Source organism: Mirounga angustirostris, unplaced genomic scaffold, assembly GCF_029215605.1.
Source record: "Mirounga angustirostris isolate CCGP_5_RB_7025 unplaced genomic scaffold, mMirAng1.0.hap1 SCAF_7, whole genome shotgun sequence".
NCBI lineage: Eukaryota > Metazoa > Chordata > Mammalia > Carnivora > Phocidae > Mirounga > Mirounga angustirostris.
Window position 1 is genome coordinate 125,141,343 of NW_026991715.1, and position 15,817 is coordinate 125,157,159.

A 15,817-nucleotide genomic window follows, 5' to 3' on the forward strand; every position below is an offset into this window, starting at 1 on the left:
TTTATTTTTTTAAGGTTTTATTTATTTGTTTGTCAGAGAGAGAGAACACAAGCAGGGGGAGTAGCAGAGGGAGAGGTAGAAACAGGCTCCCAGATGAGCGGGGAGCCCGATGCGGGGCTCAATCCCAGGACCCTGGGATCATGACATGAGCTGAAGGCAGTCGCTTAAGGACCGAGCCACCCAGGCGCCCCAAGGTTTATTCTTTTAAATGACATTTTAAATTTCTTGTTTTTAAGAGATATTAGCAATTATTAATCAATACACCCCACACAAAACAAAAACTCTTTGTAATCCTTAATAATTGTTAAGAGTCTCAAGAAGTCCTGAGATCAAAAAGTTTTAGAATCGGGCGCCTGGGTGGCTCAGTTGGTTAAGCAACTGCCTTCGGCTCAGGTCATGATCCTGGAGTCCCAGGATTGAGTCCTGCATCGGGCTCCCTGCTCAGCGGGGAGTCTGCTTCTCCCTCTGACCCTCCCCCCTCTCATGTGCTCTCTCTCTCAAATAAATAAATAAAATCTTTAAAAAAAAAAGTTTAGAATCACTGTTTAAGGAAGACTTCAGCACACTTATCCTGTAAGGGGCTAGATGGTAAATATTTTAGGCTTTGTGTCATCTGTGTAGCAACTACTCAACTCAGCAGTTGTAGCTGGAAAGCAACCATAGGCAATATACAACTGAACAGAAGTCCTTGGACCTAATTAGGCCCCTGGGAATATTGTTGCAGTGCGGGAATATTAGACCAGTATTCCAGATCATCCAATTTGTGGAATTGAAAACTCTCAATCATATGTTTTATCTTAAAGTAAAAACAAACAAACACTGTGCCAAACCATCAGTTTTCAATCTGTGGTCTACCGAGTAAAAGAAAGTTGATGGCTGGAGAACCATCTGCCTGTTTATCCACCAACAATACAAATCTAATTTTTCCTGATATATTTACCACAAAGTCTTAAATTATACTGATAGATCTGTTAACATCCCAGAAATTTTAATATTCAGAAATTTAGTCAACCCCTTATTTGAGGGAGTAAAAAATAATTCAAGTAGCAAAAGACCATAGTTTAGCAAAGACCGTAGTTCTGTATCCTGGGCACAGGGGCACAAGAGCACCTGGCTCAAGGGGTCCCAAACAAACAAGGTTCAGCCACTCGCCACTAAAAAATCCAAAGGCAGAGAAACAAGTGGTGATGAAACGAAAGGAATTTACTTGAGGCCAACACTGGGAAGACAGCAGACTAGTATCTCAAAGGCTGTCTCCAAACTGCTAAAAATACTCCTAGGTTTATATAAGGAAAATGTGGGACAAAGGTCAGTAGATACAGGCAAGTGGGCAGTAAAGGTCAGGTCCATCATTATCTTGGGGGTCAACTACAGGCAGGGTTTGCTGGCTCAGGGCAGTCCTAATTGTTTGAGGGGGTACTTTCTGTTCCCATCACAGGATGCTTTGCTAGCAGGATCTTTGGCCTGAGTTAAGAGATAAGCTGGCACCCCGGTGTTTACAGCAGCAATGTCTGCAATAGTCAAATATGGAAAGAGCCAAGATGTCCATCGACAGATGAATGGATAAAGAAGATGAAGATGTGGTACACACACACACACACACACACACACACACACACACACACGATGGAATATTATGCAGCCATCAAAAGGAACGAAATCTTGCCATTTGCAACGATGTGGATGGAACTGGAGGGTATTATGCTAAGCAAAATAAGTCAATCAGAGAAAGACATGTATCATATGATCTCACTGATATGAGGAATTCTTAATCTCAGGAAACAAACTGAGGGTTGCTGGAGTGGTAGGGGGTGGGAGGGATGGGATGGCTGGGTGATAGACATTGGGGAGGGTATGTGCTATGGTGAGCGCTGTGAATTGTGTAAGACTGATGAATCACAGATCTGTACCTCTGAAACAAATAATACATTATATGTTAAAAAAAGGAAGAAGATAGTAGAAAAGGAAAAATGAAGTGGGAGAATTGGAGGGAGAGACGAACCATGAGAGACTATGGACTCTGAGAAACAAACTTAGGGTTCTAGAGGGGAGGGAGGTGGGGGGATGGGTTAGCCTGGTGATGGGTATTAAAGAGGGTATGTATTGAATGGAGCACTGGGTGTTATATGCAAACAATGAATCATGGAACATTACATCAAAAACTAATGATGTAATGTATGGTGATTAACATAATAAAATTTAAAAATGCAAAAAAAAAGAATTATAAAAAAAAGAGATAAGCTGGAAAGAAGAACTTAATCAATTGGAAAGTTTGAGATCAAATGGAGGTAGTTGATGGGGCGCCTGGGTGGCTCAGTCATCTGCCTTCGGTTCAGGTCATGATCCCAGGGTTCTGGGATCGAGTGCCGCATTGGGCTCCCTGCTCCGCAGGAAGCCTGCTTCTCTCCCTTTCCCACTCCCCCTTCTTATGTTCCCTCTCTCGCTGTGTCTGTCAAATAAATAAGTAAAATCTTAAAAAAAAAAAAAAAGGGTAGTTGAAGTCCTCTTTCAAAGGAGTAATTCAGTTACTGACTAGCTAAACTATTAAGAATATAAGGGGATGAAGTTTACTTAAGTGTGGTTCTAAATGAGCACTAAATAAGGACAAATTCTAGTGTTTCTTTTTTCTTTTCTTTTTTTTTTTTTTAAAGATTTTATTTATTTGAGAGCGAGAATGAGAGACAGCATGAGAGGGAGGAGGGTCAGAGGGAGAAGCAGACTCCCTGCCGAGCAGGGAGCCCGATGCGGGACTCGATGCGGGACTCGATTCCGGGACTCCAGGATCATGACCTGAGCCGAAGGCAGTTGCTTAACCAACGGAGCCACCCAGGCGCCCAATTCTAGTGTTTCTAAATAAGGAATGCTCTTTGAAAGAGTGCTTTGATTTGACCACTCCAGTTGCCTTCTGTGTGAAATGAACCTATCTTACCTCTTCTTGCTCATCTTATCCTCCTATTGCAATTAACACATACCCCATAAAACATTATGGTGATGCACTTTATTGCTTCACTTTGTGTGTCCCTGCATGAAGCACCTTGAGGACAGGGATGTGTCAGTTTGATATTCCCAGCACCAGGCACAGTGCCTGACACAAATTATAAATTCAATTTCTGTAGGACTTGGTGATGTATTGGGTGACCTACTTTATACCAGTCCCTCTACTTTGTGCTGGGGATCAACCAATGAACACTCATTTTCCTCTCTGTAATGAGAAATAAAGGAAGGCAACAGCCCCCTGCATGCAACGAATGACTCAGTAAACACACAGTTCTTTATAGTAACAGTAGCCATACACAAACAGAAAAGCGTGATGAATTTTTTTAAGTAGGTTCCACCCCAAGGTGGAGCTTGAACTCACCACCCAGACACCCAGAATCACATGCTCTACTGACTGACCCGGCCAGAAAAGTCTGATGAATATACAGTGAAGCCCCTAAGAAATGTGAAATTTTGGTTCACACGTAAACTTTCTGACAAGCTACCACTATCCACTCTCGCAAGAGCAGTTGTTTGCAGTGCCAAAGAAATCGACGCGCAAACTCTTAAGTAATTGCAGTTGAGAGATTCTAACCTGCAAAGCTCGCGACACCAAGATCCAGCGCTCGCGAAACCCACCAGAACTGGGGCAGCCTGCGCTGCCGGGCACTACCCAGCTCCCACTTCCCCGACCCCTGCTCCCTCCCACCTCCCCACCCCTCCCGGCCTTCTCCTCCCCCGGTCCTTTCCCCTTCTTTCCTCCATTCCCTAGATAACCTCCACGGATTTTCCCCTCCCCCACCCTCAAGCATCCAACCTACGCCCGGGAAAGTGCCTCCGCTCACTCGCTCCGCCCCCTAACGTCCAGCCCCCTCCACAGCTTCCTCTCTTCAGCTTCAAAACGCAGCCTTCAAATTCCCCTCCAGATGAACCGGAAGTGCGTCATGCACAGGCGCCGAGGCGCTCGTTTGGCGCGCGCGCTGTAAGCTGTGGGTCTGAGCCAGGGTGTTGGGTTTTTTTCTCTTTTCTCCTTGGTTTTTTACTTTTTTCAGACGCTGGTGTCTCCGAGTCTCGACATGCCGTCTTCTTTACTGGGCTCGGCGATGCCGGCCTCCACGTCGGCCTCAGCTTTGCAGGAAACTCTGGAAAATGCAGGGCGGCTCATCGACCGTCAGTTGCAAGAAGACCGCATGTACCCGGACCTTTCCGAGCTTCTCATGGTGTCTGCCCCAAGTGAGTGATCAGTGCCCATTTGGTGACTGCTTTCTCGGCCGAAAGGACTCTCGCCTGACTTCCTAACTAGGTCCTTATCCCCAGGGTGGGCCCAGCGAAGACATTTGAGATTTAGCTGTGCTACATTTTAAAGAGCGAAAAAGAGCCTATTTTCCGTTTATTTTCCTGTTCTCACTTCACTGCCGATATTTGAGAGGGTAGGAGTGACGAGCAATCCCCCATTTGAAGCAAAGACCCCAAACTTAATGAGCTGCTCACTGCCTCCGAGTGTTCATCGCTAAGGCCAGTTGGGTAGGATCACCTGATCCAGGTCTCATTCTTCTTGATTCCTCATTAACATTAGACTAAAACAGACGGGCAAGCGAAGTTAATTTGGAAATTTACTATCTTCTCTCAAAGATAGTCTTTATTATGTGTAGAGTTAGTGTAATACAAAGTCCTGTAATACAAAGGTAGTTGAGAAGAACTACCAGTGGAATAAAGGAAGAGAGCAGGGATATTAGCTGTGATGATGAACAGGGAGGGTAAGGCAGTGTATGGGCCCACAAAAGAGAGGCGATGGGAAAATACTTTGTTTAATGGTTTTAAATTATGACCAGGTTCCTCGAGGCATGGAATTACATAAGTTGCTTTAAAAAAAAAAAAAGTGGCCCCTTTGTGAGACCTATATTGGAGAAAAAAAGTGTAAGAGACAAGGTTTTTGGTAAACAATAACCAAGATAAAGTAACAAGGATAATCTGTGCAATGTAAACCTAAACGACATGTGGCGATTTATAAAAGTCATTGAGTAGGCTTGTAATCAGAAAGGATGGAAATAAAACACATGTAGTATTTGTTCCTGACAGCTACTTAACCAGTGCTTGTAAGAACTGAGTGGCCTATTAGTAACTCTCATCTCGAACAGCATTACTTCCTTTTACCTCCTTAGGTTTGAAAAGCAAGACATAAAAAGAGTCCATACATTCTTGTCCTCTCTTAATCTGATTCAAATCGATTCTGTCCACCTTTACACCAACCTCTTCAACCTAATCTCCTCCCCTTCTTCCATCCTATTCTCAAACTCTTTGTTCCAGTCACACTGAATTTAACATGTTTTCCATAAGAAGCTCTTTCTTCGGGATTCTATTTTACATCATCATTTACATCATCATTTACTTCTGGAATGTTCTTTCTTCTTTGCCTGACATTCTTCCAGACTCGCTTGAATATCACTTCCTTTGTGAGGGCTTTCTTAACTAGTCACGTTCTTTTTTTCTTTTTTTTAATTACGTATGTTAGTCATCATACATTACATCATTAGTTTTTGATGTAGTGTTTCATGATTCATTGTTTGCATATAACACCCAGTGCTCCATTCAATATGTACCCTCCTTAATACCCATCACCGGGCTAACCCATCCCCCCACCCCCTCCCCTCTAAAACCCTAACCATTCACATTCTTACTGGAATTATTAATTCCATCCATTGTGTTCCCACTGTCATTTAACATGTGCAATATCCTTTTAAAAAAAAAAAGATTTTATTTATTTATTGACAGAGAGAGACAGTGAGAGAGGGAACACAAGCAAAGGGAGTGGGAGAGGGAGAAGCAGGCTTCCCGCGGAGCAAGGAGCCCGATGCGGGGCTGGATCCCAGGACCCTCGGATCATGACCTGAGCCGAAGGCAGATGCTCAATGACTGAGCCACCCAGGCACCCCGTGCAATATCCCATTAAAATTATGTTTTAAGATTAAATGGGATGTCTGGGATTTGCTTCAAAAAATCCATTAGGGAAGAAATAGCTAGGGATATAAATGAAACATGATCAGGCATGTTATTGGTAATTGTTGAAACTGGGTAATCAATCAGTACATAGGAATTGATTGCATTTTTCTCTCTAGTTGTGTATTTTAAATTTCCCTAATACATTTAGAATTTCTTTTATATGTCAGTTTTCCCCAACATCTTTGTACTTAAAGAGAGCCTGGAAGGTGCCTGGGATAAACAGGTCATCAGTCAGATCTAAAGAACACCTCCCTGTTCAAGACATAGAAAGGACAGGCTGAATAGAGCAGCGCACTCCTGCCCTTAGGTGACTGTGTCTTAGGGCAAGAGAAGGGTTGCCAAATGAGAACACTTTATAGAGCAGTCTGTGGTTTCCCCCAATAAAATATTGCTTATGTGGTATTATTTGTATTTATCTTATTGGTCTTGGGGGTGGTCTAACAAGAAAAATGCATAGATTGTTTTAATCTATTAATATTTAAGTGGGAAAAGAAATCTGTTTTTTCCCCAATCAGTATTTTGTTCATAATGGTTTTATCTGACAATCACAAAGTGGTTTTATAAATATTTGCCCATTTCAGATTAATAAAATAATAGGAAAAAAACCTAAATTATTGAACTAAGTATTTCCTTTCTAATGGAATCTTTGTGAAAGATAACCTTGTGTTTAGTGCTAAAACCTGTAATTGCCCCCACCTTAACACTGGATTTTCTCAGGCTTCCTTTGTGTTGGGTCAGAACTATTTTATTCTCTCTCTCTACCTTTTACAACCACCAGATGCACAATTTTTTTTTAGCTTGCAGTGCTTCAGTATGCCTAGTTGATGCCCAAAACATTATTATTTTAATAAATGCTTTGTTTTATTACTTGCAGATAATCCCACTGTTTCTGGGATGTCAGATATGGATTATCCTCTACAAGGACCTGGTTTGCTGTCAGTACCCAACCTTCCAGAGATGAGTTCCATCCGAAGAGTTCCTCTCCCACCTGAACTTGTTGAACAGTTTGGACGTATCCTGTTACCTTGTTTTTTAACTCCTTAAAATTTTTTTAAATTGCTATTCTTATTATAATTCTTGCTTTGTGTTTAATTGGTGTGTGTATATCAGTTCATTTAAGAGTTCTATTTAAAAAATATTTTAAGTATGTGGGTGGTTTGCCATGTGCCTAGAAAATTTCATATAACATTGAATGTTGAAAATTGAATCACATTTTAATTAATCTGGGACATTGAAGAGAGTGAATTGTTAACAAGGAATTCTGCATTTTTGAATGATATTCTTGCAAAGTAGTACTTTCCAGTTAAATGCTATACAAGGAAGCTTTTACTACCACATTTTAGCTGGAAGACCCATGATTTTCATTTTTATTTTTTCTCATATTTTAACATTTTTAAAACTGGGGTGTTGTTCTAAAACTGTTTAAAGACAAACTGCCAGGTACTTCTTTTTCCCCCTCCCCAAAATTTTTTGGTATGGTTTTGCACTGATTGCTATCTTAGAATTAAAGTCTGTAAGTGCTAAGGATCACAATAAGAATGGAACACTAATGGCATCTTCATAGACTGAGTTACTAGAGGAGTTTTCTTACCCTCTAAAAAGAAAGATTTTGTCTAATTTTTTAAAAGTGTGGCATATCCTATAAAGGCATTAGATTTATAGTTAAATTTGCTAGGAAGCTTTTTTATCAATCTATAGCCCTCATAATTTAGACATTAAGATGCTGTATTAATATTTAATGAGATTTTTAAAAGTATATTAATCTATTTAAAGTAAAAACTTTTCAAATTTCATTACGGTCTGACAGAAAAATAAAGGAAATGGAACATTGAGGAATACTTGTATGTAGAAAAACTAGTAGAATTTAATATTTTCCCTAAAATTTTCACTGTCTCTCTGAGACTTTGTGAAATAGTGTTATTAAATATAAAACATACCTTATCCCATATTCTACTCTTGCTTAGTTTCTTTTTTTTTTCTTTTTTTTTTTAAAGATTTTATTTATTTGAGAGAGAGCATGCGCACGAGTGCACAAGCAGGGGGAGCTGCAGACAGAGGGAGAAGCTAGCCAGCTGCTCCCTCTGTCTGAGGCAAGGAGCCTGACATGGGACTCGATCCCTGGACTCTGGGATCATGACCTGAGCTGAAAGCAGGTGCTCAACCAACTGAGCCACGCAGGCGTCCCCCTTGCTAAGTTTCTTAATATTCTTCTTTTATCTTCTGATAATACTATTTCTGCAAAGGAAATTATTTGATAATTGTTTCCTTGTCTTATAATTACATATTATTTGTTTTTCAATCAGACTATTTATTATTATTTTTTTTAAGATTTTATTTATTTGACAGAGACACAGCAAGAGAGGGAACACAAGCAGGGGGAGTGGGAGAGGGAGAAGCAGGCTTCCTGCCGAGCAGAGAGCCCGATGTGGGACTTGATCCCAGGACCCTGGGATCGTGACCTGAGCCAAAGGCAGACACTTAACGACTGAGCCACCCAGGCGCCCCTCAGTCATATTTATAAGAAGCTTGCAAATAGTCAAGCTATGACTTTAGCATACCATGTGTTTGGTTTTTTTTAATCAGTCTTGCTCTTATACAGTTGGGGAAACTGGTCCAGTAAGTTTTTTCATGTCAAAATTTAATGGTGTTACTCATAATCCGTATTCTTTTTTAAGTTAGTAATGGTAAAAACATTACATTTGTCCTTTAGAATGCATTTCAGGTAGTCAGATAGCATTATTTAGAAATTATAAATTACAGGTTTATTTCTGTCATAGCTATATCTTTCATTAAACTTATTAGAAATCAAGATATTTTATTTGCTCTTTCTATTAAAGAGTGGCTAGGTCATGATTTTTTAATCATAAATTTTCAAGTTCTTTTTTTAAGATTTTATTTATTTTTTAACAGAGAGAGAGCGAGAGAGGGAACACAAGCAGGGGGAGTGGGAGAGGGAGAAGCAGGCTCCCCCCTGAGCGGGGGGCCTGCCTCTGGGCTCGATCCCGGGACCCTGGGATCACAACCTGAGCCAAAGCAGATGCTTAATGACTGAGCCACCCAGGCACCCCTTAATCATAAATTTTAAACCAAAATCTTTCAAAACAAATTTAGGAAAGATAAGATTGAAATCTTTTTGCCTTACATCCACACTACTTCAGATATGCAGTGTAACTGCATGATGGGCGTGTTCCCTCCTATCAGCAGAGCTTGGCTCACAATTGACAGTGACATATTCATGTGGAACTATGAAGACGGGTATGTATTTAATGCTGGTTTGCTGTAGCATGGTTAGAATTTAGATTATCTTAACTGCAGCTGATGTTCTACTCATCAGAAGCTGCATGGTTTATCTTTCATTCATCTAACATCTGGATCATTGCTTCTCAGTATGCATACCAATCACCTGGGTAGGGGGTTAAAATGTGGACTCTGTTATAGTAGTTCTGAGTGAGCCTCAAGAGTCCTCATTTGTACAAACTCCCAGTGATGCTGCCAGTCTGAGTACCACTCTGAGTAGCAGGGGTCTAGTTGCCAAGTTCTTACCTTCCAATAAGGTAGCCTATCAGTTTTTTTGATAGATCGTTTGACATTTTTAAGGATCTCTGTTTTCGATGCATTTCTATGCATTGGGAGTCTCTTAACTTACTGAAGTGACTAAACAGTTTTGTTGGTCTGTGAGCTTGATCTATGTGTAATTTGAATGTATGTAACAGTCTGAGTGAAGGTCCAAGATCTTCTTGCTAAAATAAAGTTTATTGATCTGATAATCTCACCTGGCTTTCTGGAGATAAATTTTGGCATATTACCAGTTCTCTGTCATAATATCTTTAGGTGGTTAAGTGGGTTAATGAGAAGAAGGCCCATGTAGTTGTTACTCTTTCCTTGGGTAATTAAGACACCTGTTAGGAACACACACACACACACATACACTGTATCATTGAGTTGAAGTGACACTAAATGACAACTTGAACTTGTAGCTTAAATGAAACCATTTTTGTTCACTGATTTTTTTTGATTAGAACTTTTTATAGCTAGAGTTATGATTGAACTGTTATATAGTCCCAATAGCAGTGATGTATGGTTGTGATTGTTCTTCATATATCTTGAACTTTAGTTTGTTGTATTATTGTAACATGGTCATTTTGATACTAAGGAATAACACCTCTTCATTTAGGCATGAATGTATTTAAGAAAACCAAATGCCAAAAAACTGCATAATAGATAAATGTAAGGATAATTTCCTTAAGGGTTTTCCCTTTAATGAAAATTTCTATATTTCCATTAACATCTAATATATCCATCATAATAAAATATTGAGTTTATCATGTATCAGACACTGTTTTGTGCTAGGAATAGCATTGAATGCGGTAAATAAAGTCTCTATCTACATGGAACATACAGTCCAACCTTACTGTGTTAAAACTAGAACTCATTTAAAGAAAAATCATCTGAACAATGTGCTTATTGAAAAAAAAATCAAGGCACAAGTCCTGGGTATAAATCTTTATTTCGTTCACAAGTTCAATACTGCAAAAGCCTTGGGCTTCCTTTCAATTATTCCATTAGCTTTCTATTATAAATCCTAATTCCACCTGGATAATAGGCGCATAATCTTGTCCCACTTATTGTTCTGTAACCTCTAACTTCCCCAGTATTGGTCTTAGTTTCTGGAGGCTGTGCCAGTTATCACAATATGGAAAAAAGCGGGGAAACCTGGCTTACCTAAGTGGCCATTGAGGTGTTTTCTTCCTGTTTGCTTGGTCCTTTTCAGGACAACCAGAAGTTTTCTTCAAAGTCTGGATCATATATTTTTTTCTTGGTATTTATTCTGCTTGGCATTTTCTGATTTTCTTGATCTTTCATTATTTTTGGAAGTTTTTCAGTAATTACCTTCAAATATTTGTCCTGTCCCATTCTTTCCCTCTTCTGAAATTTTTATACTTTTGTTAGATTGTTTGATGTTCTTCAACAGGTTTTGGATGCTCTGTTCTATTTTTGTTTCTCCATTTTTTTTTTCTTTTTGTTTCAATTTGGACAGTTTCTATTGACCCAACTTCAGGATCACCAATTCCTTCGTTAGCTATGTCAAGTCTACTTAAAAAGTTCTTACAAGATGTTCTTTCTCTATGCTGTGCTTTTTATTTCTAATATTTTCACTTGCTTATTTCTTGTAATTTTCACCTCTCTGCTGAAGTTCCTTATCTGTTTGTTTATGTCATCCACCTTTTCCATTAGCACCCATACTATATTAATCATATTTATTTAAAATTTTCTGTCTGTAGTTCAGACATTGAGCTCATAGCTGAGTCCATTTCTGTTGATTGCTTTGTTTCTTGACAGGCTTTTTTTTCCTGTGTTTTATTTGTCTCATGTGTTTTGTTTTGTTTTTTTTTAAAGATTTTATTTATTTATTTGAGAGAGAGAGAGTGAGAGAGAGCATGAGAGGGGAGAGGGTCAGAGGGAGAAGCAGACTCCCCACTGAGTAGGGAGCCCGATGTAGGACTCGAACCTGGGACTCCAGGATCACGACCTGAGCTGAAGGCAGTTGCTTAACCAACTGAGCCACCCAGGCGCTCTGTCTCATGTGTTTTCTGAAAGCTAGATATCATGTGTAGGACAGTGGATACTGCAGTAAATAGTGTTTATCCTTAGAAATGGGCCTAGCAGGTAGGCGTATATAATGGGGAAAGTTGACTTTTTTCAAGTCAGGAGTTGAGCTGAGTTGGGTTTTGTCATTGCTGTGGTTATCCTCAGTGGACCACAGGTTTCATCCTGTAGAATTACTTTATACTTAGGATACAGGTTGGGATGCCGGAGATTTTTTCTCAATGTTTCCCTTCCACTCTCAGGCTTACACTTTCCCTGTTTTTCTGAGGGGGTCTTGCCCCAGCAGTAGAATTGCTGTTACCTTGCAACCTGGTTGGGGGGAAGTTTGGGATGGGGAGCAGCACTCCCTGTTTTCCTGGTTTATGCTTATTAGCCTTAGACAGACCTGTGTGCCTGGATCTTGTAATTGAAACACTTTTCTTTGCTGGTTTATTTTTCATTACATTCTATAGTCTTAAAGAACATTTTAGATGAAACTATTTTCTTCATATGTATAACATGTTTTTCTTTAACTATTGGCAGAGGAGACCTTGCCTATTTTGATGGACTGAGTGAGACTATTCTTGCTGTGGGACTTGTGAAACCAAAAGCTGGTAAGAAATAAAAATGTAATGATTAATTTACATATGTATATGCATAGGACTGAATAACAGCACATTTTAACATAGTTGAAATTTTTATTGAAGTTTGGTCTGAATTCTAATGAGAAATATGTAAAGTGATTAGGAATATTTAATAGTTTATTCACTTTATGGTAGAAGTGAATCTGTCTTTAAATTGTTACACTGGTGCACCTGGCTGGCTCAGTTGGTAGAGCATGTGACTCTTGATCTCAGGATCATGAGTTCAAGCCCCATGTTAGGTATAGAGCTTACTTAAAAAAAATACTTTTTAATAAATAAAATTGTTAAACTATAATTTTTGAATTTTGTTTTGCTTATTTTTTGTTACTCATTGTTGATTTATTTGCCTGAAGTTTTTTGCATTGTACATTTTCTTTTTTTTTGCATTATACATTTTCATTAGTTACTGAATTTAATGTAAAAACCATTTTTGTCTCTGCATTTTTTTAGTCTTGATAGCCCATAGAAATGAAAAGAGTTCAGAATAACTCTTAAAGAAGTGGCAAGTATTGTTTAACAGTTTCAACTTCATTGTGCCAGATTTTTTTATAAAAGCTGACAAAATAATAGATTGATTTAAATTTAACATACATTTTTTGGATGTATGAGAAATCTTCCTACAATGGGAAATAGTAGACAAAATTGTTTGTAAGGCTTAAATAAAATTTTTTGAGTTCGCAGCTGTTTGAAATGATAATTCACATGGTACAAACATGCAGTCTTATACACTGTTTATGTGATTACATTGGAAACTTATTTCCTTAAAATAGAACCTCAAGGTATTCTTCACCCTGAGGTATGTATCTCTTTTATCTATATTTAAAAGTTTATTCATAGGTGCGCCTGGGTGGCACAGTCTGTTAGGCATCCAACTCTTGGTTTCAGCTCCGGTCGTGATCTCAGGGTTGTGAGATTGAGCCCTGCATGGGGCTCCACACTCAGTGCAGAGTGTGCTTAAGACTCTCCCTCTCCCTCTGCTCCTGCCCTCTGCTTGCTCATGTGCGCTCATGCACATGCTCTCTCTCTCTCTCAAAATAAATAAATAAATCTTTTTTTTTTTTAAAGTTACTATCTAAAAGCTTATTCAAAATAACAGTGGAGGGCTCTCCCTGCTCTGTATTTTAATAAATATAAATTGTCCATCTAAAATAAATAGTAAAATTTTGTTCTACTCAAATATAAACTTCAGTGCAAAATTAAAATTATGGCAAGTCTTTCATATGACAACAAAGGTGTGAATTGTTTCACAATTGTTTTTTTGTTTTGTTTTGTTTTTTTGAGAGAGAGTGTGCAAGTGGGGGGCGGAGGGGCTAAGGGAGAGAAAATCCTAAGCAGGCTCCATGCCTGGTAAAGAGCTGGACTCGGGGCTGGATCTCACCGTGAGGTCGTGACTTGAGCCAATATCAAGAGTCAGACACTTAACCGAATGAGCCACCCTGATTATGAAACAACTCTGACTTTGCTATCCATAAGCACTGAAAATTTTGACTCTCGAACATAAAGCGTTATAACAAAGTTCGTATCTTACTTTGCCTATTGTAAGAAAATATTATTCTTAAAGTCATTGTTTTCTAACTCAAGCTTTTTGGCAAGAGTTTGCTTTATTGGCAAGAAGAGTATGAATACATGTTTCAATTTTGTGGTTGCTTGAATAAAACATAAGAGTGCTCCCGCTGAGCAGGGAGCCCGATGTGGGACACGATCCTGGGACTCCAGGATCATGACCTGAGCCGAAGGCAGTCGCTTAACCAACTGAGCCACCCAGGCACCCCGAATTTTCTTCTTTTTTTAAGGCTGGATAATATTGCTATGTATGTATACATATATGTGTATGTATACATACACACACACACATACACCACATTTTGTTTATTCATTCATCTGTTGGTGGACAGTTGGGTTGCTTCCACCTTTTGCATACTGTGAATTATGCTGCTGTGGGCATTAAGTATACAAATAGAAGGCTTTATATTTTAATAAACTATTTAATAATGTAATGCTGATTTTAATTGGTATTAAATACTGAAGTGTTTCTTTTCTTTTCTTTTTTTTTTTTTTTAAGATTTTATTTATTTATTTGACAGAGAGAGAAATAGCGAGAGCAGGAACACAAGAAGGGGGAATGGGAGAGGGAGAAGCAGGCTTCTTGCCGAGCAGGGAGCCCAATGTGGGACTCGATCCCAGGACCCTGGGATCATGACCTGAGCCGGAGGCAGACGCTTAACGACTGAGCCACCCAGGCACCCTGAAGTGTTTCTTTTCTAAGATGGTTCTTTTTTATTACTATCTACTTATTTAAATATTCATAGGTAGTAATATTTTAACATCAAAATTAAATTGAGTTCAGACTTTTCATATACTATTTAATTTTTTTTTTTAAGTAGACTCCACGCCCAACTTGGGGCTTGAACTCATGACCCCAAGATTGAGAGCCGCATGCTCTACCAGCTGAACCAGCCAGACACGTCCTTCATATACTGTTTAATCACTAGTTCATTTTAATGGTAAAACCATTAGTCTATCAATGCTTAAATAGTGGAAGTGGATGTTTTTTGGAATAATCCCTAACCCACGTCTGCTTTATCTTAGGCATCTTTCAACCTCATGTACGACACCTCCTGGTTTTGGCAACCCCTGTGGATATAGTGATTCTTGGACTTAGCTATGCTAATTTACAAACAGGTATGGCAAACCACATGTGGTATTTTTAAAATAAAAATATGTTAGCCAATTTATATAATTAAAAGCTTTTTTTTTTTCACTAAGTTATCTTTCCAGACTCTTTTTCATAGGAAAATAATACTTCCCTATAGGTATGATAACTTTCAGGTTAGTAGCTCCATCAAGCAAGTATTTTGAATATGCTTATCATATTAATGTGCATTCTTTAATGTACAATATAAAAGGGTAGTAGAAGAGAAATAATTGACACTAGTGAGTTTTTCTATAATGCTTTCAATTTATTTGTTTCTGGTTTTTTGAATGGTTGTTTTAACATATGGAACACTGAAATATACATTATTCTTTCCTTTAATATAAGAAGACCTGAATTTATTTTTTTCTTTTGCATTCTGGCAATCTGTTTTGGGTGAAATAGTGTTGAATTTCAGTGACTGAAATTAATGATTATTACTATCAAATCCTTGGGTTCTTTCCCAAAATCTAGTAATTTGGGATAGTTTGTCGATTGATGTTTTACAATGTTATGTATATAAAACATATATTGTGCATATATACATATTGTAGGTTCTATTTAACTTGAATAAACTGTATCAGACTTTTTATAGTAATTTAAAAGTATATGTTGTAGAAGCTTTTAGGTGTGTCAATAAGAATTCAGTAAAAATACCAATTCTGAAGATAACGTAGTGATTGTTTCAAACTTCAAAAACGCTAATAAGCTGATTCATATTCTTTCTTTAAAAAAAATAGGTTCTGGGGTTCTTAATGACAGTATGTGTGGTGGAATGCAGTTGCTTCCAGATCCTTTATATTCTCTTCCCACTGATAATACTTACCTTTTAACAATAACTTCCACTGATAATGGGAGAATTTTCTTGGCTGGAAAAGATGGCTGTTTATATGAAGTAGCATACCAAGTAAGTCTGGCA

At 38.5% G+C, this 15,817-nt stretch overlaps 1 protein-coding gene across 2 annotated transcripts in view; it reads left to right on the forward strand.

Annotated features, from left to right (window-relative positions):
* The first annotated feature begins 3,918 nt into the window (after positions 1–3,918).
* Positions 3,919–15,817, forward strand: part of NUP155 (nucleoporin 155) — a 60,264-nt gene continuing 48,365 nt past the window's right edge. The window contains exons 1-6 of one of the 2 annotated variants that reach the window (XM_064596785.1): positions 3,919–4,209; positions 6,851–6,988; positions 9,135–9,231; positions 12,106–12,176; positions 14,796–14,888; positions 15,639–15,805. In XM_064596785.1, the coding sequence (XP_064452855.1) occupies positions 4,053–4,209; positions 6,851–6,988; positions 9,135–9,231; positions 12,106–12,176; positions 14,796–14,888; positions 15,639–15,805 (723 nt within the window). In that variant the 5' untranslated portion in view covers positions 3,919–4,052. The remainder of the gene's footprint in view (positions 4,210–6,850; positions 6,989–9,134; positions 9,232–12,105; positions 12,177–14,795; positions 14,889–15,638; positions 15,806–15,817) is intronic. The other variant, XM_045862159.3, reaches the window with a different exon arrangement.